Source organism: Colossoma macropomum, unplaced genomic scaffold, assembly GCF_904425465.1.
Source record: "Colossoma macropomum unplaced genomic scaffold, Colossoma_macropomum, whole genome shotgun sequence".
NCBI classification, from domain to species: Eukaryota; Metazoa; Chordata; class Actinopteri; order Characiformes; family Serrasalmidae; genus Colossoma; species Colossoma macropomum.
In genome coordinates this window covers 12,314,482-12,341,551 of record NW_023494810.1, presented here as the reverse complement: position 1 = coordinate 12,341,551, position 27,070 = coordinate 12,314,482, and the positions used below count along the sequence as shown (strand labels likewise).

The 27,070-nt window shown below is 39.5% G+C and overlaps 1 protein-coding gene across 1 annotated transcript in view; it reads right to left on the bottom strand.

Annotated features, from left to right (window-relative positions):
* The window catches only part of iars1 (isoleucyl-tRNA synthetase 1), a 109,512-nt gene that overhangs the window by 39,677 nt on the left and 42,765 nt on the right, over positions 1 to 27,070 (bottom strand). Inside the window, 10 exon segments of the mRNA XM_036559441.1 lie at positions 3,502 to 3,623; positions 4,418 to 4,495; positions 8,598 to 8,689; positions 10,417 to 10,537; positions 12,348 to 12,492; positions 14,796 to 14,879; positions 16,216 to 16,302; positions 17,225 to 17,419; positions 19,336 to 19,409; positions 25,441 to 25,567. Of these exon segments, the coding sequence (XP_036415334.1) occupies positions 3,502 to 3,623; positions 4,418 to 4,495; positions 8,598 to 8,689; positions 10,417 to 10,537; positions 12,348 to 12,492; positions 14,796 to 14,879; positions 16,216 to 16,302; positions 17,225 to 17,419; positions 19,336 to 19,409; positions 25,441 to 25,567 (1,125 nt within the window).

Here is a 27,070-nt window from a genome sequence, read left to right as displayed (position 1 = left end):
TAGGAACCTTCTAAAAACAACTGTTATGACAGACAACCTTAGCATTATTGGTCATTATTATTAGTGTAATCCTTTCTATACGTGTTGCTTTCATAAGTCATAAAAATAGTCAAAAACAGTTATTTCTACTTTTTGTTGTTTGATACATCATGTCTAAAAGATGTACTGCTGTAACAAGCATACAGATGTGGGAGGGAGTAATACAGAGGAAAACTATAAAAGAAGTAGAGGACGGCCAATCAGTTAATGAGTCCAGCTCCGTCTGGCTGGCCTCTGTGCTGACAGTGGGTCACCTCTGCGGAGCTCGTAAGACTCTGACAGGAGTCCTTAATGATGCGCCCGGACCACTCTAATGTGGGCCACTACACGAATTTCCCAAAAAAAAACATGAGGCTGGACTGACTGGGAAAAAGACCTTCAGAGTCTCTGGCTCGGCACAGCGGCATACAAACTAGCCGACGTCCATTAATAGCATTGAGGTAAATGCGCTTACGGCCGGACGAGAAAGGACATTTGAAATCATTCCAGAGATGCACAAGGACAATCTAACCTGTCATAAAAAAATTAAAACAAACTTTATTTCCTGAGTACACTGTATCCACTAAAGGGATCTGGCTCTGAATGCAAATGGTTCACTCTGTTCTGTGAGCCAACAAAGCAAAAGAGACATAAGAAGTGTCAGTTTGTTCAGTGTCCCAGCTGTAGAGCAAAGCTGAGCACTCTTAATGGAGATGCTAGGATTTGAGCCTGTCTCAAAAAACAGGATTTCTTGCATAGCCAGTTAACTTCAATCCTAATTCCTGGATTTTCTGCCTCATGATGGCGGTTTTTTACCAGGCTACATCACCATAGCAATTTATCCTGCACACCTAACCTGCTCTAGAGTAAGTTCAGGATTTTAGATCATAAACTGCTCTTGGGCCAATCAGGGTGAGCTTCTGACCAATCAGGGACAGACTTCTTACATGAGGCCGACTCCTTCGGGCCTTTTTAGCTCACTTGTTTGTGACTTTTGTAGCATCAATTACGTGTAAAGCTTTTCACTGGAGGACACAAATCATACTACATAGACATTAAGAATAAGAAACACCATTAAAAGAGTAACTGCACCCTTTTTTTGTTAATAGCTGAAATGCATTACTCTGTAATAATAAAATATGCTAGACTTGTTTGAAATGTGAACACATCCTTCCAAACTGTAAAAGTATCATTTTTATTGTGGTCAGTTCCGTCTCCGCAGTGCCCCTCTGGCTCAAATCTGCTATACTGTGATTTTTACTATTTCCCATCTTTTAGAATAATAGAGAAGCCATTCAAACTACGAAATAACAGATTTGACTAAAAAGTGTGAAACAAATCAAAACTATCTACTATTTTAGATTATTTGCTAAACTATTTGAAAACTCCTCTGCCGTTCTCTCAAGCAGCTTCATGAGGAACCACCTGAGATGCTTTTCCAAAAGGACACAGTTCATTAAAGTGGTCTGAACACCACCAGGTTTGTCAGAGCCTGTTTGGCTCTGACAGGCTGAAATTAAAAACAGCTGGCCTGCTGTTGATTCAGACAAACGGGAAGGCTGGCTCAGCAAGACCCTGATGCCCAAAGTTGACACTGTGAGTGGATTTACTTTGGAGAAACGACAAAATATGAGCGAAAACGGGCTGTAGGTTTAATTCTACTGAGAATTTTTATATAAAAGTTCAATGTTTTACTAAAGTTTATCTATATAAGCACATTTTAAGACAAACGTTTTTGGGTCGTGTTCGCAGAGGCTTTGTGAAAGGGGTCCACCACACAGCTGAGTCAAGAGTCTCTCTCCCTTTTTCTGTTTTCAGCATTTAAAGGCTAAAATAAGTTCTTTTTTCTTAGGAAAAACATGCCTCACAAATCAAAACTAACAAACATTTATGCTGTAATAGCTGGATCATAATATGGTGCCCAGAGATTGAAAGCTAAGTTGTAACACTTTCTAACAGTATGACCATGTAAAGTGTATGGATCATTGTAGAATCAAAGCAGTGTTGATTCTGGTTCAGTTCTGATGGCCAGTGGAGGGAGCTGCAGGGTTAAAGAGGCTAATTTTTATTTATTTATTTTTTTTTAAAGAGGCTCATTTTTTTGTAGTACATTCAGACAGAAAAATCAAACTCACCGTTTAGAAAAGTCTTAGAAATAAATGTCAAGCATTTAGAGCTACACCCTTAAAAAGGGTTATTTAAGAGTTTTTTAGTAAAGACATCAGTAATACATATATGGATAAATGATTCTTCTCTATGATGTAGAAACTGTTGTATATGTTTTTTAGAGAACATTTAAAAATGGTTCTATAGCACCAAAGGGGTTCCACTATTGTTACAAGTCAAAGCACCCTTTGTGCTCCGTGTGTAAGCTTTTAAACTAAAATTCACTTTGACTGAGAACTGTAAAACAACCAAACAGATTCTTGGGAGGAAAACGGTGTCAAATACAATAGTTGTGCTGAGAGCCAATCCCATTTCTTATTTTTTCCTTCAAGTTGCAAGGGAAAGTGGTTGAAATCTTCCCCTACTAAATGAGACAAACCTCAAACAAAAAAGAACATTATTTCATTAACAGGTTACTAGGTCATATGCCTTCAAAGAGGGAGGATATGACTATTATTTATCATTGCCCACCATCAATTTGTGGCTGTCATGAAGCTAAAGTCAGCTATTCTTCAGTGTCTTGTTAAAACTTTCCCGTTCCACCTTAAATGGTGCAGTAATTCTGATGCCTGAGGCACCAGAATGTAACTACTGCACCATTTAAGATGGAACGGGAAATTTAGCTATCTAGCTACGAGACATCAGCAGTGATTTTTTATGCTTGTTATAAAGAAAAGGACCATAATACATTGAAACGACATTAAACTAAGGTAACACAATGATTATCGTAATTTTTTTATCAGAGTTTCTACTCACATTTGTGGGTTTCTTTGGTTGCTTGTGCAGCCATCTTGCCAGTTTTTCTTTTCTTCTCATAACACTGTTTGGAGTGAGCCTCTGAAAAACCTCCATTTGGAGGTCCATGTAGCCCTAACACTTCACCCTACCCTTCTATCTCAACAAGAATCGGGACACCCTACCCCTAGGCGTGAATGCACAAAATGGAAGGGAAAGGGCTAAGTGGTAGGGGCGAGGGGTGAAATGGGATTGGGCCTCACGCAGTGCAGAGCAGGGACCAAGACATCAAGTCAAACTTTGCTGGATAAGGCTTTTAAAATGAGTTCAACATCTGGCTTGCCATATTGGGGTGATGCTAAAGCCTCTCTTTCAATTCACCAGCCCTGTATCACTGCTCTCAGTGTAGAGATCACTCAGCACAAGTGACTCGGTGACCACTAGCATCTAAATCCCCACCATAAGCAGTGACTCAGGTTCAGCCGTCAGCTTCATCTGACATCATTTTAACCTGCTACTCAGACGTCCTTATGGCCTTATGACATGATAAAGCACTGTATGAGTGTATGGAATGCACAGTACCTAACTTGAGGAAGCATCAGGTAGTGGATGCTGCTGGAGTCCTTCTCCTCCACTGAGGTGGGGTCTATCAGGTGGCGCAGGTTCTGGTACATCATCTCCGTAATGAAGGGAGTGAAAGGAGCCTGTGGATCAGACATGGCTAGATTTGAAAGCTGCAAAGCTGAACGTGCTGAAAATTTAAATTTAAAGTTTGCTAAATAAAGCTAATGGATAAAAGATAAAAGATAATGGACACTTAAACAATACATATCAGCTGTATGCCTTAATCACACTTGTGCCTCAAACTGCATCAGGTTGTAATTAATCTCAAATACATACTTTGTGTGTATACACTGCAGTATACCATACCTGGTCAGAAACCACATGAGTAGGTCTGTTTCAACTTAAGCCTTGGGTTCACTACACGCCTTAACAGATTAAAAGACTGGGTATCTCACACTACCTGACTGGTTTTTGCAGATTGTTTTGGGCAACTGAAATATTTGGGATCACACACTACTCAACTTTTAAGCTGTGGCTGAACCGAACGGAGCTCGCATGAACTCACACAAAGTCATGTTACCAGGAGACCCAATTAGAGCTGTTCTGTCATCACAACACGATGTGTTTATTACAGAAACGCATATCGTGATAACAATAAAAATATGATTTAACGTGCAGACCTGGAGTACATAAGCTTACATTACTTCTTATCTACATTAGCCTCACATCTCCAGTGCGAAAAGTAAAGAAGTAGACTTCAGTCACCAAACAGAAGACGCGTGACCGTTTACATTTGGGGTAAGTGAGGAAACTGAGCATTTCATTTTTTGCTGAACTCTCTCTTTAAGACCTAATGACGATACAGAGCTGCATTTAAACGCACACACGCATGCTGAGCTGCCACACGTTCCCCTCTCACGCACGTGAGACTCACCATCAGTCTGCACATGGAGAACAGCACGCTGAAGAGCGTCTCCAGGGCCCACAGGCAATCTTCGGTTCCACTCTCGCCCTGCCAAAGACAGACAGAGGGGTAAGTAAATAAATAAATAAAACAATCACGCTAATGTGACGCACCGCTTCTGGCGCTGCGCTCTCTGCCACTGTTGAACCACATAAAACACGCTAACATGCTCTCGCCCCGCCGCACTGTCACAACACGCCATCAAGCTCAGGCCCGCGGCTCCTGGGACTCTGCTGAACCCTGCGTTCGCTAATTAAACAGAAAGGAAACTGTTGGAGATTGAATAACATGATCCGAAAAAGAGAAGAGTCTGCACAGGCAGAGTTGTGCCTCTCCCGTTTGAGCACAATAATAAGTAGTTATCAACTCTTACACTGTAACAAAGGAAAGTTCCTAAACGGTTCCCATTCAATTCGATTACGTCATAAAGAAGACCACGTCACCATTTTGGTAGGAAAGCTGTGACTCTGACTGTGCTCTGATAGAGCTCGTCTTATTACCCTCACTGGAGCTACAACCCTGCATGTGGATAAAAACAATGCAAAATAGACCAGAATGACCACTAAAAAGATTTAAAGACGTAGATGCTTTAGATGCGTCTCCAGAAAATGCTACGAGAAGATTAGCTAGATTGGTGGACTGGATCCATACAGCCTGCACATCTTCAGGAAATTCCAGTGTGTGATACTTTATAAAAACTAATAAAAATGGTTATCAAAACTGCCAAAGCTCTTAAATAACAAACTCATGCATGTCGCTGTTGCTGGAAGAAAACCTTGTCTCTCTAAGATGGTAACTTTACAGGAGAAGAAAAAAACCTACTTTACTTTTAACGTAAGTCAATGGAACCAGACTTTTTTTAGAAGTAATTTTGGGGCGTTTCTTTTAGTCCATTCTTCATGAAAGGACAACAAGCATTTTCAAATCATGTCAAAAACTCAAAAACAGAGATACGAGGTTTTCCTCTGACAGCAGCGATATATATCAAGCGTATATTTAAGCTTACATCAAGTCAATTTCTTATTCACCAGCTTCTTATTTGAATTTTACGTTCCAGCTTAAATGGTGATGCAGTTACACCGAGGTGTCTTAAACGGGGAACGAATTTTGAAAGTTGGTGAATACGAAGCTCAATAAATGCATCAATTTACCTCAATAAATGATCCTTTTTTTTGGAGATGCTTGGAGATGTTTAACTGTTACTGAGCAGCTAACGAACAGCACAGTGACATTATAATCAGCCATTAGAGCTGTTGAACGTGTCTCACTGGCTGATCTAATGCCGCACCCCAAACCACTCACTGCTGTACTTCACCTACTACACTAATAAGTGCAGTTCTAATTGCATATGTGGTATTTTTGTATACTTTTTAGTGTGCTAGTGTGCGGTTTGGAACACGAAAATAACACAGTGGGAAATATCAGCCGTTTACATTTTAGCTTTTGTTTGTCATCAGTACAACCATAAATCAAATGAAATTAAGTCAGTACACTCAAATATACAGATTAATGTGCTTTCAACTTTAAAAAGTGTTTAAAAACATGTTTTACTGCCTTTGCTGGATCAGTTATGGCTTTGTTCTCATTACAAACAGCCAAAGCACTGCTGAATTAACTTGAAGTTGCCTACCAAAATGGTGACAATGCAACTATGACATCATTGGAATACTTTCATTTATGCATCTTTATTTTTAAGAGTGTACAAGTAAAGAAAATGTAAAAGAATCTAAAAATACATTTGCACATATACACTGAGATGTTTTAGGACCTGACCGATACACAAGTTGGTTGATAATATCAGGTTATATTTTGGTTGAGCAAATGTATGAACATTGGCAAATCTCCTGGACCAATTTTAGTGGCTTGTTTCACAGCTGATGTGAGGAAAGCCATTCAGTTCTGAACATTTAATGGTTTCTTGCTCATATTCCAGTTATTCGGCTATTGGAGTACTTAATTTCTGACCAGGGAGGTGCCGATATAACAATTATGAGCCAATATCAATACATAAACTGTATAAATTGTGTAAAATTGTATAAATTAGGATTTAACTAGATTAGCATTAGAGACATAACATTTTGGCTCTGAACTTCGAATGGAAGATCATGGAACAGACTTTTTCAAGTCATTTTGGAGCATTTTGACTGGTCCATTAATCATGAAATTTCAATACATACAAAGAACAACTCATTTTCTAACAAAAAAAAAAAAAACAGCAACAACAAAAAAATAAAGCATTTTGTCCGGAATACAGAATATTTTGGCACAGCAACCCAGCAGCACCCAAACATTCTGCTCCTCTGGAGTTCAATAAATCATTCAAAACATCATTAAATATCAGTTGGAAACTTCAATCAAATCCAAACATACTTTTTTTTAAATATCTGCTGACACTGATATTGAGTTACTGATGTTGACTGATGTTGAGTTGAGTACTCTGAGCTATTAGTGCCATTTTCAAATGCTAGGAGGTCCTCTAGTCAAGAGCTTTTAGTAGTCCCCTGGAAAAAGCAAAAACAGGAGGGAGACTGTGCTTTTTCAGTATATGCTCCTAAGCTCTGGAATACTCTGCCCTTAGACACTAGACTTGCTGAGTCTAAGGAGATGTTTAAAAAAGGGTTTATAGTTGGATGTAGCTATGTTTTGTGTTTGTCTTGTTTGTGGATGAAGCTGTACTGTCTTTGGTTTTATGTTATTTCTTTTACACTGAGTGCGTTTATATGCACTTGATAATCGGATAACTGCTGAAAATCTGATTTAGTCAGTAATCCAATTAACGCGTTTACATGCACTTGAGTAATCAGATAATGTAAAACTCCAGGTCTACATGAGTCAGGCAGTAATTAGATTTCTGCTTTGGAACCAGCCAATAAACTCACAGAAGAAGATGCGATGTAAACGTGACATAAATGTAATGTAAAAGTCAAACGTCATGATGCTGCTTTTTTGTTTTTAAAACATTGCGCCACTTTACCTGAAAATATGAACATTCCTCATCTAGAACACGAAGAAAATTTAAATCCTTCATTTCGTCAAGCGTGTAGTCAGTTTAAGCGTTGCTCCAAAAGTGCTTGCTTATTTGTGGTACCGCCATCTGTTTTTACACAAGCACAGACTGAGAAATCCGAAAGAAATCAGAGTAAGAGTTTACATGCACTGAGAAATCTGATTACTGAGCTAAAATCCAGCTCTCTATCAGATTTCTTAATCAGATTTCTAGACCTTAATCTGACCTAAGAAATCAGAGTGTGCTGTTTACATGACCATTCAAATAATCAGATAAGCAGAAATCTGATTACGATCGGATTACTGAGTGTACAGACACTCACTGTTTTAGTATTTTATTTACTCTATCTGTTGTGAAGCACTTTGTAGCCAGACTTAGCAAACTGGTACATAAACGAACATTTGAATGTTTAAATGATATAATTCGATGATATAATATCACTGTGTATTCTTATTTCTAACCATATAAAATGTACTTGCAGATATTATTGTTTATTGGAATATTTTGCTCTTTTCAACAGAAAAGCTTCATATTGGTTGGGCCCAAAAAAAGCATGCAGTGACAGAGGTATCAATGTATTAAAACACAACACAAATACTGCAGCTCAACAGCTGTAAGTGCAGCACTGTCTATAATAGTAACACAGTGACATCAGCATTCAGAGGCACCAACAAACCAAATTTTGGTGCACTTCAAGTCTGTTATGCATAAAGCTCATCACAGCTGGAGTTTGAGGGAGCAGAGAGATAATGAAAGAAGTGTGTGCAAAGCAGGGCAGTCAGTTTAAAAACTTAATTTCTAGGCCAGGAAGTGTAGCACATAAAAAGATACTATAAAATATAATACAACCTAAGTTATGATAAACTACAGTAAAATAATAATAATAGCTGCTGCTAAGAAGTACACTTCACTCTCTGCAAGATTCCTATAAATAAATCATGAGCATAAAAACTGCTTACATGTTGCTTTAAAGTCTATTATGTGTAGGCTAAACGTACCATTAAAGAAAGTGTTACGCTTTTAATAAAGATGTGTTACAAAAAAGCTTACATAACGTGCCTCAAATCAAGTGCAGCAGGTATAAATAGCGCACTGCGGGCTGTGTTTACAGGCGAGCGGTGGATGAGTCATGCTCCGGCCTACCTTCAGACGCCTGCGGTTCGTCCTCACGTACCAGTTGGTGAGCATGTCCACAAACTTGACAAGCTTGGGAACCACCGTATAAAGCCTGTAGGCTGAGAAAAGACAACACACGTTCCCGTTACAGCCAAGAAGAATCCCTTCCTGACACAAAACTGTCTCAAACTGTCAAATAACTTGGCATCACTCTCAAGGGCTCAAAAGATAGAAACGGTTCCAAATGGCTAATTCTCATTTGACAGAAAAGAAGGTGGAAAGAAGAGTGCGGTCTTCAGTATTGGCCGCATGTGACTCAAAAACACCTGCAGGTGGGTTTGATCAGGGATGGGCATGAAAAATCTATTAGAAATCTTTTTAATTAGTCGAAATAGACGAGGACGTTGAGTCATGTGTAGCTGATGATAGAATAAGGGTTATTTTTAAAAGAGTTGCTGCTTGAATTTTGATTGGAGCAAAAGTCAAGCTGTGGCATAGTTTCAGAAATCGGTAGCTGGAGCTGTTAAAGTTAACTTAAAGCTGCACTTTGTAAGGTTTGGGGATTTGGAGACCTCTCTGGTGGAAATGTGTAATTGCATGCAACATCTGGAAGAATGTTTAGTAACTAGGTTGTCCTTTATTGAAAACTTGGTGAAGGACGTGTCAAGGGTACATCTCGGTACCTTTAGTCAGGGAACATAATTGTACCATAATCAACTAAAATTATATTTTCTAAGCTGTACTGACTCCACACACCCCGTCTCATCTCCAGGCTTTTATTTTATTGTTCGCTTTAAAACATCCAGTTATGAAAAGGTACAAATACAAACTTTTCACCTGAAAAAACTTATTTAAGGTTCACAACTGGTCCACTGTTGTACCTTTGAGGAACATTTACATTGTTTGTACCTTGATGAACCCAACTTTACCTGCACAGCACCTTTATCACTAACAGTGTAGTGCAGGCTGAAGCCCAGCTGTAGCATGCTGTATTTTGCTGTTATAGAAACTGCTATTGTAGTGCTCTTGTTCAAAAACAGCTTTTAAATGTCTTTTAAAGCGATACCTTCAGCACGTTCAGTGGACCACACTGGACAGCACTCGCAGGACAACTATAGATAAATCAATGAGCAGCAAACTAACAAAAGCAACAGCAAAGTGGAGCTCCAGTTCCCCTTTACAGACACCACTGTAACAAGAATCCACAAGCTGCATGAACAAGACTGAGAGGCTACAATCATCGAGGAGTCGAACTGACTGCATATATGACATTTATGATATATACAGTGACTGGCTGGAACAAACAGCCACTGTTTTTCTTACTGGACAGCAGTGATTAAAGTTAGAAACTGTGTTCACTTGGTAGAAATCACATGATTTTCATGTTCGATAATGTTACTGAATTACTAAAAGTGATAATTATATTCTGCTGAGGCTTTCACACTCATGTAGCTATATATTCCTTTTAAAGGATAAACATCTTTTGTCATTTCATTAAATAATGTAATTAGTTGCGATTAACTACCCAAAACAAAGCGATTAATCATGATCAAAAATTCCAATCATTTTAACAGCCTTAATATAAATAATGTTTTCATTCTCAAATAGTACCTGGTTGCAATTTACTTACAAATTACTCTGACACCCCACAAGTTTTTTAATATATATTTTTATGGTATTTACATGCTGTTAGTGGTCTTTGTTCAGTATGCTGAAGTGATGAGTTACTAATATGCATCTAATTGCTGGCTACTATTTGATTACTGATGAATACTGATAAATACTGAAAACACCCATCTATAATTTCATTAGGTATTAGCTTGCTAACATGGTTAGTGTGGCTCACCGTCCATCTCCGCCTTGAAGAACTGAATGAGGGACTGGGTGAAAGACTGGATCCACTTGTCCATGATGTTATCGCTTGGCTTGGCTGTGTTCTCATTATACAGGAACTGAATGTCCTCTTCCTAATTAGAAAAAAGACAAACAGCAGACATGGCTCATGGAGGCCGGTACGAGACAGAACTGTTCCAAGTCTATTTGTGCCTTTTCCATTGTTTTAAGCATAGTTCTTCCAAAAGGTTTTTTAGTAAAGAAAATGAACACTCAAAGAACACACCGCATGATTAAAGCATTCTTTGCATTGGTAAATGTTTCTTCAGGATGATGGACAATGTGCTGGAGATGGTTTTAAACAGAACCTTTTTGAAAAGGTTGTAACAATACAAGAACACTTCTTAGTGCTACATAGCTTAAAAAAGGTTCAACCTTTTACAATACAACCTTATAAAACACATTCTCCATCAACCTGAAGAACCCTTTCAAAATTGCAAAGAACCCTTTAATCATGCAAAGGGTTCTTTGAGTGTTTATGGTTCTATATAGAACCATTTTCTTTACTAATGAACCCTTGAAAAAACATCTTAAAGTGTGCAGCGGAAGACTTGCCACATTGAATTAAGTAATCTGAAATATAGTTGTTCATAATATGCTCAAATTTACTTATGACATACTGTTGTCTATAAACAGACTGAAGTAAACTGTACAGCTAAACAGTTACAGCCATCCTTGAAGTCTGATTTTAGTTGCACTTTTTATCCACATTTATAGATATCTGTGTGTCGTACAGTGTCAGAAACCACACAGACAAGTCTAATAGGCTACGTTCACACAGCAGGTAAAAGTGGCCCAAATCTGATTCTATCTGATCTAATTTTTGGCTGCTCAGAATATCTTTTAAATGTGACCTATATACAACAGTCTAAACACACTATTATGCTCCCAAACTGACCCGCATGCGCAAAACATCAATGCTTCACATTGGGCCACTTTAGTCATGTTAACATTACATGCCTCATCACTCACATCTGATTTTTTGCTCAAATCCGATCTCTCTGACACAATGGTTCACACTCGTTTAGGTAAGCAATTCAAATCTGTCATTATTGTGAACGAACTGACGGCCTGAAATGATCCGCATGCGCATATCCTACTCAGTCACGTCACATGAATGAATCATGTGCATAATCAACAAACAAACTAACGAGCAGGACGAGCTTCGCTGTGAAGATAACTAACTCTGATCAGCTCTCAGCTGTTCATTATTAAAGTTAGACAAAGGCAAAAAGGTGAGATGTGTTGCTTTTGCACCGTTTACAGGCTTTAACTTCTGTTCGGCGCGGCTGTCATAGTAAAGGAATGATGGCGCGGGCGCAGTGGACAATAGAGCACATGAACTCCAATCTAAGCGTTCACATTAAGGTTGCATGGCCACAAATTGGATACGTATCCGATCTAGGACCACATATGAAAGTGGCTCAGGTCAGATTTGCATGTCCGCGCTGCTCTGAAAACATCAGATCAGAGTCACATTAGAGCAAAAAAATCTAGTAATGTGTATGTAGCCTTTTACCTGCTGTGTGAAGAAAGCCTTTGAGATTACTGAAGAACCCCCCACAGTTTGAGGCAAGTGTGTGATGACTCAGAAATGCAGTTAGCACCATGCTCCCATTACTTCTTAGCTACATTAGCTTTGTCACTCCAGTGCTAAACCCGCCAAGCTTCAGAGACCAAACATGTCTTAGTTAATGACATTTGGAGAGAGCAGGAAAGCTCTGCATAAAGGCATATAAGTCCAGGAGGAGGGTTGGTGATTGCTGGTGCATTACTATGTTTGTGAGGTTTTCTCCTGCATCTCAGAGTGCCAGTCTGAAGTGCTGACCTTCAAGCATTGCAGCTATTCATAGAAAGCTCCAAAGAGAGCCCCAGATATCACACCTTGTGAAGCCTCTGGACGTTCTGCACTAGGAAGCGGTAGGCGTTGTACCACGGCAGGAAGACGTCTTTCAGCACATCCCTCACTCCTTCCTCTTTAAAGCGCAGGTTTTCTGCTCGCACCACGGGGGAGTTGATCAGGTAGAGCCTGGTGAGAGTGAAAGAGAGGGAGAGAATCCGTGGGAATCACAAGCTGAGGCAGTTCGACGTCATTAAAAATCGAAAGACAAAAGGCACAGAAAGAATATGCTGAGCTTATATAACTGTCAGCACATGCTGGGGCACATTTCTACATTTCATCAGGCAGTTCCACCGAGTTTGAGTACTTTTTCAAGGCAGATCGGATCACATATAACATCAGTAAATAACCAAATAACACAAATATATTACTGGGCTAGGGGTGCCAAAACTTTTTGTCTTGGGAGGGGGCCCATAGTGCAATGTTTGGGGTGGGCAGAGGGGAAAAATATACAAATAAAGCTGGTAGGTAGGTTTTAAATTAAGTTCTTAAAATCAATAAATTGTTAAAATTACAATGTTACACAATATTTCATACTAGAATACTTTAAAATAGAAAACAACATTAAATGGATAAAAGTATCTACACAATTTATAGAGAAAATGCAGAAAAAAATCTAGAAAAAGTTATACATAGTACAAAAACATGCTTGTTCTCTCACTGGGTGAGGGGGTGGCGTTATGGTTAACTGTCTGGTAGGCAAAATCGTATATCCTCATGGTCCAACTTCGGCCAGCAAGCCACGGTTTGGACGCTCCTTCACTAAATATTCCTAATGCATTTGATCTGCTGTCTATTTGTAAGAATCTTGATTTAGCGGTAATTTACCATAAATAATTACATACAAAACAACTGGCATACTTGAGCAAATATGAACAAAATCATGGACTAATGTATACATAAATCCATTGAATTACCCTGACAATGAGGATTATATAAATGTACATAATATAAACAATGACAAACTCAATAATAATAATGAAAACATTTGAAAAAGACAATCATTTGTAACAATTTGTAACAAACAATTCATGATGAGTAGACCAATTAAAAATGCTTTATATAAAATGACACACAATACATTAACAATACATTAACACACATTAACATCCATTACAGTTAGGAAGATTTTTTACTTCTACCAAGTTACCATTTGTAAAATGCAAGGTTTTGTTAAAAGGCCGTGCTTTACCGATGCACACTTTGGTCACATTTCTTCAATTCTAATTTCCAGTCTCTCTTAAAATAGATAAAAAATAAATAAATAAATATATAAGCCCTATTTCCCATCTCTGGTCCTGCAGTCTCGCTCGCAAAATACAATCGACTCCTTTCCTGCTTCAGCCACCTATAAAACCCTTTTAAATGAATTCCTGGAAAGCAGCGACTGATTTATGCCCAAGAAAATCACTGGCTATTGATTGTGAGGGAAGGCAGGGTCATCAAACTGAGCTGAGGAGAAGCTTCCGGATTTTCGTTTCGGATTGGCTACTGAGTCACCGTTACATAAACTCAGCTTATTCGTGTTGGCCAGAAAATGGGTCAGATGCTGGACTGTTAGAGCTGTGTCCTTCTAGTGAAAAGGTGGTCATTGGTGAGAAATATGATGCCATTTTCACCATAAACTAATCAAACCACAAGGATCGGCACCTCAACAAGAACACTTCATCTTCTCCTGTCTAGTGCAGAGCATCAATTTGTCCTTTTCCTGAAGTGCTCATGGAAGAACTGGCATGGGATAACGGACAGATGGGGAGGGAGAGCCAAGAAGCTTCTAGAACAAACGTGGAATTTTCTGGCCCAAAAGGCTTGTGAAGAGTAACTGCTACACAGCATCACGCTGTTCTGAAGTTCATGCTGCGTGCAGAACTATTGATTTATGTTCTTTCAACCTGAATGAAGTCAAAGGTTTAAAACATGCAAGTATTCAACACAAATTCATTGTGCTTTGCTTTTACAGTAGGTGTACACTGTAGGTGGTTAGAGCATATATGAACGGATGGAAGGTTCAATGGTCAGGACGCAAAGGACTTAAAAAAGAAGAAAGAAAAAGCACAGTTTACTTCATAAACAAGCCTCATCCTATTAAGAAGATAACATTTTCTCTGTTAAAGGGTAATTGCGCTCAAGCGTCAACGCCAGTTGGATTGTGCTGTTGTGGGCGCCAATCAATACCAGCGTGCTGCAATTAACTAAAAGACAAAACAAACAAAATTAAAAAGAAGCCGAAACAATAAGGCTCAAATCGAGTGTAGACAATGCTTAATCAGGCATTCGCTGGGACCAATTCAACCATATGGATGGATTCAATATTACTTTATTCATTATCCATATGGCCGCGCCACAACAGCGCTTCAGGGATTTTGAAAATGTTTTGCTTGAAAGTGTTGCATTACTGCATTACGCCTCCAAATTACACTCAAGGTGCTTACCTCAGTGCGTCAGCGCCATAGCTCTGCACAATCAAGCTGGGGTCTGGGTAATTCTTCTTGCGCTTGCTCATTTTCTGGCCATCGCTGTGAAGACACAATACATGTGCAATGAAAACCAAGCCAAGTTCTTTCAGTGTCACTAGCTCAGGGGTCACAACCCAAATGTTAACCAGAGCCATTTTCAAGTAATGTTTCACTATCTTGGCTGTAAGTAAGTCTCAGTATGTGCTAATGTCTAAGTACAGACTAAAAATATAAACAAAAATGCAGACTTATTTTGGTCTGATTTAAGCTTTAGCTCAGATTTAGCTGCTTTTCTCACATCTCTGGCAGGAAACTCTTTCTCAAAAGTAGAAGTTTCTTGTAAAATGTCTCTTAACGTTTGGCTTTTTACAAAGCTCAGCTTCTCATTTGCAGCTTCTTGCTCGACAATTTGAAAAAGACACTGGCAAATGAGAAGCTGACTTCAGCTTCACGACTTTTCAGTGTTTGTCAGTTTCTCGCTGACAAACGCTGGAGTGATTATAAATGCAAATAAGTCCATTCATCTCCAAATTATCAATGTTCATCTTAAATCTTTACCTTTTCGTTAGCTACTACTACTGCGTTGCTATGGTGATCAGCAGTCTGCGCGCCGATCTTCAGCGTTAAAGGGTGAATTAGCAGTTATACATTAACTCCAGCATTTAAGACCATTTATTGTTAAAACTTTGTTTGAACAATCAGCAGAGCTTTATTTTTCTGCAAAGGATGATTGTTTTATTTATACCTAAAAATCTAATTCTGCTGTGGAGCTGCAACAGGGCAGTAAAAGAGCCAATCCCTGGGCTAGGTCATCAATACACATGCTCGACCAGCACTCTGCTTTCACCTAAAGACAGCAAGCGGCTATTGAGAATATGATGTTTCCACTGGGCAAGAGAACACCCACCACGATGTGCAGTGCTGCTCTCAAATGGTCTTGTTTTATTTGAAAAATGAGTTTCCCACCAGGAGACAACACATAAACCCTTCAAAGTCGGAAGACGAACTGGGCTACGTGTACATTTTCAACGCAGCACAAATAGGCCGAGTCGAGACAACAACACTTTTCATGGCGGCAGACAAAAGAACTGAACAGAGCACCAATGTTAAGCAAACACTAAGCAAATATACAAAAATGCAGTATTGGTAAAGTAAATGTAAACACGTACAATTAGCCCATGTTTTATTTCTGCATTGTTTGTGACCAAAAACATCAGTCGAACAGGCCAAATGTGATAGTAAACTACAACAACCATTTCATATCTTCCATGTTTTGTTCGCCTCCCATATAAACATGCACAGATCAGATGAATGAGTTCATATTAGGAGAAAAATACCACTCGACTGGTGAAAAACCACATTTACATATTAAAACGAAAATGAGTGAAATACTTACCTTGCAAGTACCAGCCCGTTGACAATCACGTTCTTGAATGGAGGTCTACCAAACAGGGCGGTCGAAAGCACAAGCAGAGTGTAGAACCTAAAACACAAGATATAAAAATGTTACTTTGCTAACCACGTATTTATTGTCAGTTAGAACTCTGCACTATTAAGGGTATATATGGCTGCGCACAATCAAAGTTATATATGACTGCATACTTAAGAGTATATATGACTCTGCATAATTAAGGGTATATATGTCTGCATAATTAATGGTATACATGACTGCACAATTAAGAGGATACATGGCTCTGCACAATTAGAGTATATATGGCTCTGCACAATCAAGGGGATACATGACTCTGCACAATTAAGGGTTTATATTAAGAATATCAATGGTATTACGAATATATGACTCTGCACAATTAAGAATATATGATTGCTCAATTAAGCGTATATATGACTGCACGATTAAGGGTATATATGACTCTGCACAATTAAGAATGTATGACTGCACAATTAAAGGGTATATATGACAGAGGGCAGAGTATATTAAGTGAGAATCAACATGCTTATTAGCTCACCGATCTCAGCATCGGTGAGCTAATAAGCATGTTGATTCTCACTTAATATACTCTGCCCTCTGTCATATATATGACAGATCATATATATTCCTTTAATTGTACCTACTGAATTTGTACTGAAATAAGATATTGAATGACAACGAATACATTTTTCAGTGCTTGGTTATCGCTGAAAAGTGATATAGACGGTACCATAAAAGTATGGTCACTCCACAGTCAAGGCAGTAAGCAGCATTTGGCCCTGGGGCTGGACTTTGGACACCCCTGGCCTACACTAATCAAAAATTCTGGCAACACAAAACTGAATCAAATGTGTAAATGTGATTATCTTAGTGCTCGCTGCCTGTATTTTAATACATTTGAGGCTGATTCTCGTCATGCCCACGACTTTGGAGTGTGCGTTCTAATATGCAGCAGAAAGAGCACATAGCTCCTCACCATCCTCTGGTTTGGTCGATGCCCTCCGCGATGAAGTCTGCGGGGAAGGTGTCCTCAAACTCCCGCCTGTTCTCAAACGGGTAGTGCACTTGGGCGTAGGGCATGCTGCCACTTTCAAACCAGCAGTCGAACACCTCGGAGACCCTCTTCAGCTGGCCTTTCCCACAGCGAGATGGAATAGTTAGACCATCTATGCTGTGAAGACACAAAGAGAAACAGGCATGAGGACACCGATCAAAGGATCTGGCAAAGGACTTTGAAGAAATGGCCACAACCTCTCAGGGCTGCACAGAACAGACAAAGAACAGTACTGAGATTATACTGCTGCATCATGGGCAATGCTTCACTAATTTACTAATGTATCAGCCAATCAATAATCACTGATGAGTGACTTATCTTAACCAAAACAATTTACATTTGTTGGATTATATAAGAAAAAAAGCAATCTGGGAAACATTATTAAGGCAATAAGCCACAAGAGACTGGAATGTAGCTCCTTCAGAGTATGGTATCGTTGCCAAACAACCATATACCTCGGAATGAGGAGAAGAACGTTCAGTCGCCCATTGCTGTATATTGCAGTCATTTTATAAACTTTAACTTTTTGTCATATTACAATGAACATATGATAACACAGCACTGTTTAATACAAAAACTTTTTCTTTATAAGCACTTTTTGGTCACCAAATTACCACCTTGAGTCTTATTTAACACCAATCCAGTGATGCCGCTCTTCTCATGCTGGGGCTGAAACTCAAATGGCTCCCTGCTCCCTACATAGTGCAATACGTAGGAATTTAAATACTGGATCCTGCAGCCCAACAGCGCAAAATACAGCTAAGAATCACTCATTTGGGACTCAGCCACATCTATACTCGATAAATGATTTTCATAGAAAATAGAACTTTCATAACTAGCACAGAGTAGTCTGGGATTCAGTCTGGGTTCTGACTGAAACACAGACATTTGAAGTGCAGAATCCATTCAAGCGTCATTTTTTAGGCTTTTATACTGCAGTTTTGCAGTTAATCATACCATAAGTACTTTAATTCAAGGCTGTGATATTAATGATGGAGTTGTTTAGGCTGTTGGCTATCTTTTAGCCTGTTAGCTAGCTGACCAGCCTAGTTCTAGTTAAGAACATAAGTTGCCAGCCCCTCAGTTTAAGCAAGAAATAGGTTCTTACTTTATCAATATACTCAGTGGTCCATGCGAGCAGCATTAGAGTCAAAGATTATTCCATTAACAGCTCAAGGGTCAAAGGTGTGCGTATATCATGGATTCTACAATGACTTTGAAGGCAGCTCAGTCAGATTTTAGGACTGCAACTATCCGTTTTACAAAAAAGGCTCATTTGCATTTTTCAGCCTATTGTGTCGTCAGCACGACAACAATTGTGAGAACAATTAAATTCTGTATTGTGCAGCCCTGTTTGTCCAGAAGTATTAAAAAATCTGATATGCACCACATCATATTAATTTATATACCTAATAGATTACAGAGACTTCTTAAGAAGCTGCAGTTATTGCTGGCGATAACAAAAGCATACACTGACTGAAACGAGTGGACAAAAATAGAAAACTCTCAATCTATACCTCATATTTTAAAGCAGAAGAAGAGATAATCTAATTTGAATTTCATTCATTTTATTTTAAAATGATGTGAATAATGCAGTTCTTGCAATGAAATATGTTGAGACCCTAATTTTTTTTTCTTATTTCATTTGTCAAGTTATAAAATGTCCAAAAAACGTTTGAAAAGCTATGTGTGTCTAAATGTTTGATTTGCCGAGGTATATTACATGATACATTAGCCATCAAACATTTAGGCACACATAGCTTTAGTGCTTTCCCACCACTACACATGTTGAGTTGAAGCAAGATGCCTTTGCTGTGTGTTAAGCGGCACCAGCGTTGGAGATTCAACCAACGGGCACTGATTCCACGCCTGGTGAACCAGACTGACCAGAGTGTTCTCACAAATAATTCAGCTTAATTTGGGAGTGAAAACAAATCTGGCCGTTACGCGCAGACGAGGCCGTCAGGGCGAGCCTCCATCATGCCGGAAGAGCAGAGGAGTGTGGCTAATCGCCGTGGAGATCAGTGACTCACCTCTCTCTGTGCAGATCGGTTACTTTCACTCCCGTCAGCTCCTCCAGCTCCGCAACGGAGCCCACACAAACCACCTGGACAGAGACAAAACAAAAGACCCTTCACTCAGCATCTCACCGTAACTGACAAACGAGAATAAGCATGGGGCACACTGCAAAAGAAAAACAAAAATCTCTCTAAAATGATTGATAAGGAACATTATATCCAAAATCCAGACATCTCATTCCAATGAGTGAAAGCAGCTACTTTTAACTGGATCCATTGCTGACACAGGTGTTCAACTGTACACACAGCTTGCATAATCTCCTTAGAAAGGCACTGAGCAATAGAATGAGACGCTCTGGAGAAGCTGCACTGCCTAAGGTCACCATGCTCAGTGCCAAGCGTGGGCTAGAGGGGTTTAAAACCTCCCAATTTTGAGCTGTGGTTCAGTGGAACTGCGTTCTCTGGAGTGATGGAGCTCCATCCCACTAACTTTGGGATGAGTTGGAGTGTCCAGAACTGATCATCCAACATCAGTACCTGACCTCAATAATGCTCAATCAAATCCTCACAGCAATGTTTTAAAATCTAGTGTAAAGCTTTTCCAGAAGAGTAGAGGCTGTTACTGCAGCAAAGGAGGACAAACTCCCTATTAATAGCCTTCATTTCAGAAGAAACACTGGAAGATCAGAAACTTTTGGACATTTAGTGGACATTCTGCTGTAGATCGATGGGCTGCGTGAAGGGAGCTCTAATAGTGACGTTCATGGAAGCTCATTTTCCACCAGGCTTTTTGGCAGCCAAGGCTACAAACCTCTAATTGTCCTTGTAGGCAGAGGAAATTGATCTAGTTTTTTTGTTCAGGTTCCTGAGCACAGTCTGACATACAGAAGCTAGGCGTTGGTACTGTAATAAACTCAAATTATTTAAAATTATTATTATTTTTTTTTCCACTGATAATAAGCGGTAGCTCGTAACTGAAACTATGCTTTGCAAGCTCACTTCCTTCCCTCAACTTTTACTGGGTTTTTAAAAAGTTTTTCTCTTAAAAAAGGTAACATTGATAAATATGTACCTGCAGTACCTGTAACAAGTTTTAATATATCGGCGTCTAGAAAGATTCTCATTTTTTACTACTTGCTATGGGGACATTTGGAAAAAAAATCTCTCTAGCTCCATTTTCATGAATTTCCTTTTGACCCCTTATGAAATATATTGTTGAGTGTGGGTTTCACAGACACAAGATATATGAAATGGTACAATATGATGAAAATCATCTATATTACAGAAATAAAAATGTGTTTTTTGACATTATACGGGAGCTATTATTCATTGCAAACCTCTTTCTGTTGCATTTTGTCAGAATAACTGAAAAAGTCTCTCCATGTTTTTTGTAATTTACAGAAGGTGTTTGCTGGTCAGTATCTGCAGATCTAAGATCATGTGCTGTAACCTAAACAGACACTCTGTGATGTAAGTAGTGCTTTAAGTTCATTTACAGCCTTAAAAACTAGTAGCTAACTTAAAAGACAGGTAGCCAGTGCAGTTCTTTTAAAACAGGAGTTTTATGATCTCTCTGCTCTGTTTTTGTTAGTATGCTGACGTGTTTTGCACAAGTTGTAAAGGATGTACTGTTTTTTTAGGAAGTCCAGTGAGAAGATCATTACAGTGATCAACTCTGCTTGTAACAAATGCATGAAGAAGTTTCTCTGCGTCGCTCTGAGAGAGAAAAGGGATGAACTTTGTGATATTTCTCAAATGATAGATATTTTAGTGACTGTGTGTTGATAATATTCAGTTTAAATTACCAATTTCACAATTTACTATTTATAAGCATTTAAAATGTCATTGTTTGACCAATTAAGTCCATATCATTGGCTGGTACTGTACATACATACAAAAATTCATACATATACATACATACATACATTTACAGTGATACAGAGCATAAAATGTTAATAAATTAACGCAATATCAGTTCCTTGAGGTAATAAGCTATCCCAACCTACTCTTTAACCGTATTTATATAGAATAAGGCTAGATGTGAATAAAAAAAAAAAAAGCAACATAAAATAAAACCAGCCATTTTCTCAACTTTGACATTTCAGAGCTACAGTAGCAAGAAGAGTGAGCTGAAATGTTATTGGCTTCAGAGAAAACCCAGGATTAAAGTATTATTGCTGAGTAAACAAAAGGTCCATGTTTTGGTGTTTCTGGAAAAACACAAAAGTAGGTATGTGACCTTGCCAGAATGCAGTAGCACATGTATAAAACACACGTAACATGTATCAGTAGGTCCCTATGACACCTGTGGTTAAATATGGAGCATAGACAATGCTTAGACAAGGTGTGGCGTGTGCCCTGTGTCGGCCCACACAGCTGTCCCAAATGGAAATACATATTTAATTGTTCAGATGTTACCTATAGTTGGCCACATATGGTGTGGAAAAGACAGCTAAACGGAATACTAAACCAGGCCACTTCAGGTGGGCGAGGAAGTTTACTTGAAAGTATGTTACACCTTTGCCGTTGTCCCCGTTCCATGCTGGGCACAGGTAAGATGGCCCAGATAGGGCCTCCTCGCCAGAGAGCCAGGGAGTTCCACTTTCTGGCCCCAGCGAAAGCTCTGGGAGTCAGAAGGCACTCCAGAGACTGGAGCTTGGAAACAACTCATTATGCTATTTTCAGGAAGCAGGTCGCTGTCCTTATTTTCTAGAGGCTTGTCTCAGCCCGCAAAGACGCCAACAACCCAATTCTGACTTCCGCTGTGCAGGGCTTTCAGGAGCCGTGGGCCAACGAGTGTAACCAAGAACAAATTGATAATGATTAGTTTTATGAAACAGTGGATTCTTGGGAGTCATTACCACCTCAGGAAAGGTGATCAGCTAGATTCTTGGAGGTAAATGTTCAGATTTGGATGGTTTGGCCAATAAAGATACACAGAGAATACACCATCCAAAAGTATCCAGACTCTATTACTTAGTGAATTCAGCTACTGTCAGCTGCACTCATTGCTGGCATAGGTGTTCAACTGCACACACACAGCTTGTATAATCTCCACAAAAAAGCACTGATGAATAGAATAGGACACTCTGTTGCAGCTGCACATGAGCCTAAGGTCACAATGAGCATGGACTAGAGGGGTATAAAGCCCCCCAGCATTGGGCTGTGGAGCAGTGCAACTGTGTTCTCTGGAGTGATGGAGCTCCATCCAATACCTTTGGGATGAGCTGCAGTGATCCAGAACTGATCATCCAACATCAGTACCTGACCTCAATAATGCTCAATCAAATCCTCACAGCAATGTTCCAACATCTAGTGTTAAGCTTTCCCAGAAGAACAGAGGCTGTTACTGCAGCAGAGAGGGAGAAACTCGCTATTAATACCCTTCATTACAGAAGAAATGCTGGATAGGCAGGTGTGGACACAGTGGATCTAGATATGAATCAAACATATTACAGAGCAGTGGCCCCAAACTTGGATACTGGAGAGGTACCTTCCTATAAAATGTAGTTCCAACTAGGGCTGAACAACACTGGGGAAAAAGTCAAGACGCAACTTTTTTAGGTTTTTGGGATAAACAGTATAATTTTTGAATAAATTATTCACAAAAAGCTAATTATCACTCTTGTATAACTAAAGGGAGGGAGGATTAAGGCAGTAGTTCAATTTTCTGTCTGGAGCTGTATGATATGTGACACGTACCATCCAATATACTAAAAAACACATTAGTGAACCCTTGATATGGGCTACATTCACATTACAAGCCTCACTGCTCAAGTCTGATTTTTTTGCTCAAGTCCGATCTCTCAGACACGTTGGTCGACACTCGTTTAGGTAAGTGATTCAAATCTGTCATCAATGTAAACGAACCAGCGCCCTGAAATGACCCACAAGCGCACATTCTAATCAGTAACGTCAAGTGAATGAATCACGTGTGTCACGTGCATCATCAGCAAACAAACTAACGAGCAGAACGAGCCTTTTCTCCGAAGATAATTAACTCTGATCAGCTCTCAGCTGTTCATTATTAGAGCGAGACAAAGGCGAAAAAGGTGAGATGTGTTGCTTTTCTACCATTTACAGGCCTTGACTTCTGTTTGGCGCTGCTGCCATGGTAACACTGAATGATGGCGCAAGCGCAGTGGAGAAAAAGCACATGAATTGATGCTGACCACATCATGGCTACCCTCACATTACCAAATTGAAGTGGCACAAATCAGATTTTTTGCCCTAATGTGACTCAGATCTGATGTTTTCAGGGCTGTGTGGACACGCAAATCTGATCTTTTCAAATCCGACCTGAGCCACTTTCATATGTGGTCATAGATTTGGATACGTATCTGATTCCTTAAGGTTTTGATTTGGCCATTAAGGTCACACGGCCACGAATCAAAACCTTAAGGTATCAGATACGTCAGCATTATTTTTGTCCAAATTATTTATGTTTCTTGAATCATGTGAGTGCCTCGATTCTTCCGAACACTCACAAACCATCTGTGATTGGACAGACTAGATTCAGTAACTGGATAAAGGCTCATTCGCATACCGCACTATTCTGCACAAAATCAGTTTTGTGAAGGCTACAGAGCCCTGCTGGTGACTTCACGTATAAATAAAGATAACGTGTGGGCATGACTTAGTAAGGTGTGGGAATGAGATAATTAAGCCTTGACCGCAGCTAACTAAGGCTTGATCTCGTTGTCACACCTTACTTAGTCGTGGCCACGACTTATCTCGTTCCCACGCCTTACTAAGTTGTGGCCACGGATTATTTTTACTTATACAGGACGTCACCAGCAGGACCCTGTGGAAGGCTGATGACGCGAAAATAATTAAAAAAAAAAAAAAAATTAAACGATATGTTGTTCATTGCTAGTTCCAACCCTAATGGGCCACACCTGCTCCAAATGAGGCAAGTAGGGGGAAATTCTGGGCTTTAATGGGAGAAATTTTGGTTTGAACCCCAATACAGCCTGAGAACTAATTTAAGTTTAGATTACATTTTAACCAACATTAATCAATCAAACATCACTTTTGTACAATATCGCAAAGTTCTTCAGTCTGGATGAACTCTCCATAGTGTGCTGTTCTCACACTGTGCGGCGCTGCTATAACAAGATAGTAGCCTTTAGTCTAATTCCTACTGCTACACATAGAACATAATACACAGTATGAACATTATACACTGTTATATGCGGTATGTAAAGTATGTGGACATGCCTCCGAATTATTGAGTTTAAGTGTTTCAGCCGCACCCATTGCTAACAGGTGTAAAAAATCAAGCCCATAGACATGCAATCTCCATAGACAACATAAGGGCAGTAGAGCTCTGAGGAGCTAAAGAGATCATTGACTTAAATGTGACACTGACACTGGAAGCCGTCTTTTCCAGAAGTCAGGCCCTGCTAGATCTGCCCCAGTCAACTGTAAGTGCTGTTCTTGTGAAATAAAAGTAAATGTGAAACCAAACAGTTTGAAATATATTTGGAAAACAATGTACAAAGCCGATGTGAGCAGCGGGGCCCATCAGATTTGGTCAAATATTTCAAGCTCTAAATCTGAGTACAGAGGGCCTTCATGAGCTTGAGGAGGTGGTTTTGGGCTTTAGAGCTCTGGGTTGAAGCTGTTGGTAATTGTTTTATTTTCTAGGGTTAGGTTAGGGTTCTTTTTCCTTTGCTTTAGTTGTGATTCAATGGTAAGCGTGTTAATGCTGACAAGTCTTCTTGGGAAGGCAACTGTTCTGTTCTCATGGTTTGAACGGTTACAGCAAATTGTCTTTTATGACACCTCCTAGGGACATCAACTCTGTTCTTTTTAAGGCAGTAAGGTATTTACAGCAGGATTCGAATCTCACACACTGTTCTGTATGATTCACTTGGGGGTGGAAAGATTTAGGGCATAAAGCCATGGCAAGATCAAAGATTTACCTCAAAGCTCAACTAGAAGGGGGCTGGTGACCACTCACATTGAACATATTGTTGCTGTCAGAACAAAATCTTGTATCTACTATTTATTTAATTATTTATTTATTACTTTAAAATGTGAGCTGCTGTTTCTAAAAAGATTCAAATATCTCTGAAAAGACTCATCATTACTTATTTCTTTCATACAACCACTGACCTCCTCAAAGTCATCGCTGACCCACAAAGGAATGGGTGTCCCCCAGTACCGGTTCCGTGAAATCGCCCAGTCTCGAGCCTCTCTCAACCAGTTTCCAAAACGCTTCTCCCTCACAAACTCTGGAACCCTGAGGGAGAGAGGGAGAGGGAGAGGGAGAGAGGGAGAGAGAGAGAGAGAAAGAGAGAGAGAGAGAAAGAGAGAGAGAGAGAGACAGAGAGGAGAGTCTCTTTACTTCTTAACTTCCTCCTAATCAATGCAAAAGATGTGATGAGTGCTTTTAAAACAGCAGGGGTTCTTTTCTATCTAAGGTAATGGGACGCTGAGAGAGCATAATATCCTCTGCAACCAAATAACTCCAAATAGAAAAACGCCGACTGCAGATCCAATTTAGAGACCTGACTTGAACAACCAATTTGGAGTCGTCAAGTCAGGACTCCATATTGTCAAATTCATGGAGAAATATATGGACCAGTAGAGGGCCAACGTTCTGGTAGAACTGACATGCTGAAGGCCTCCAGCACCTTGAATGACACATCCTGCCAGGTGCTGTCAGTCAGCTTCTGAAACGATGAGTCTTTTTGGGGTTATTCAAGTTCAGGGCCTGGAAAGCAAGTTAGATTCACCCAACTTCCCCAAAGTCAGATTTCTTCCAGTGTACGCTGACCTTTAGAGACGGGTTGACACCACTTAGCTTCCCTACAATGATCTCAGAACAGCTACACATTACCAAATCCCCTTAAAGGTGAATTCCACCAATTTTTGAGTAATTCAGTCCTTGAGATGTAAACACAGTCATTCAGAGTGATTGGACGTGAAGTGTTTTTTTGTAGAGAAACTTACAGACTCAGATTTCTTTACAGTGGTGGTGATAGGAACCAGGGGTCATGATGTGTACAACACAAATATAGACATTTTATTTACTATCCAAAACCACCAGTTAACCTAGAGGAGTCTTCTGAGTTTTTATATGTAATGTTGATCATAGTAAAATAGTCATAAATGTGAAAAAATAAGTTTTCTTGGGGGACTATGTTGCCTTACAATGCCCTGCATGTACCTCTCCGCCATGAATGGATTAAACTTAAACTTTAGAAAATAACAAGTCAGACATCAGGCAGCATATATCAAACCACTTTAATAACAACTTTCAGTGAGGGAGCTTTTAGAGGTCAATCTCTGGTTCCTATCACCACCACTGTGAACAATTCTGACTTGGTAAGCTTCTCTGGAACAGAGCATTTCACACCAAACCACTCTGAATAACTTTGTTTACATCGCAACCAGTTAATTGCATAGAATTTTTGAAAAGTTGGAGGAGTTCCCCATTAACAACAACTGCACATCTTACATGAAAGCATGACACGGTTAAAGAACATCATTAGCAAGCGCAGTAACTGTAATAATGTCAAATGAACGGCTCTGCAAGAACAAAACATTAGACTGTCTTCCAACAGCCAGCTTCAAGAACAATTCAAAATTCATCACTCGCTCTCTGCCGCAGAGCGATTCAGATCATTAAAGTCACATTTAAAAGACAGCGCTGCTTTATTTAGCTGGCCTCCATCTCTTATCAACCCATTTCACCTCTAAATATATAACAACATGCTTTCTTTAATATGTAGAGTCACAA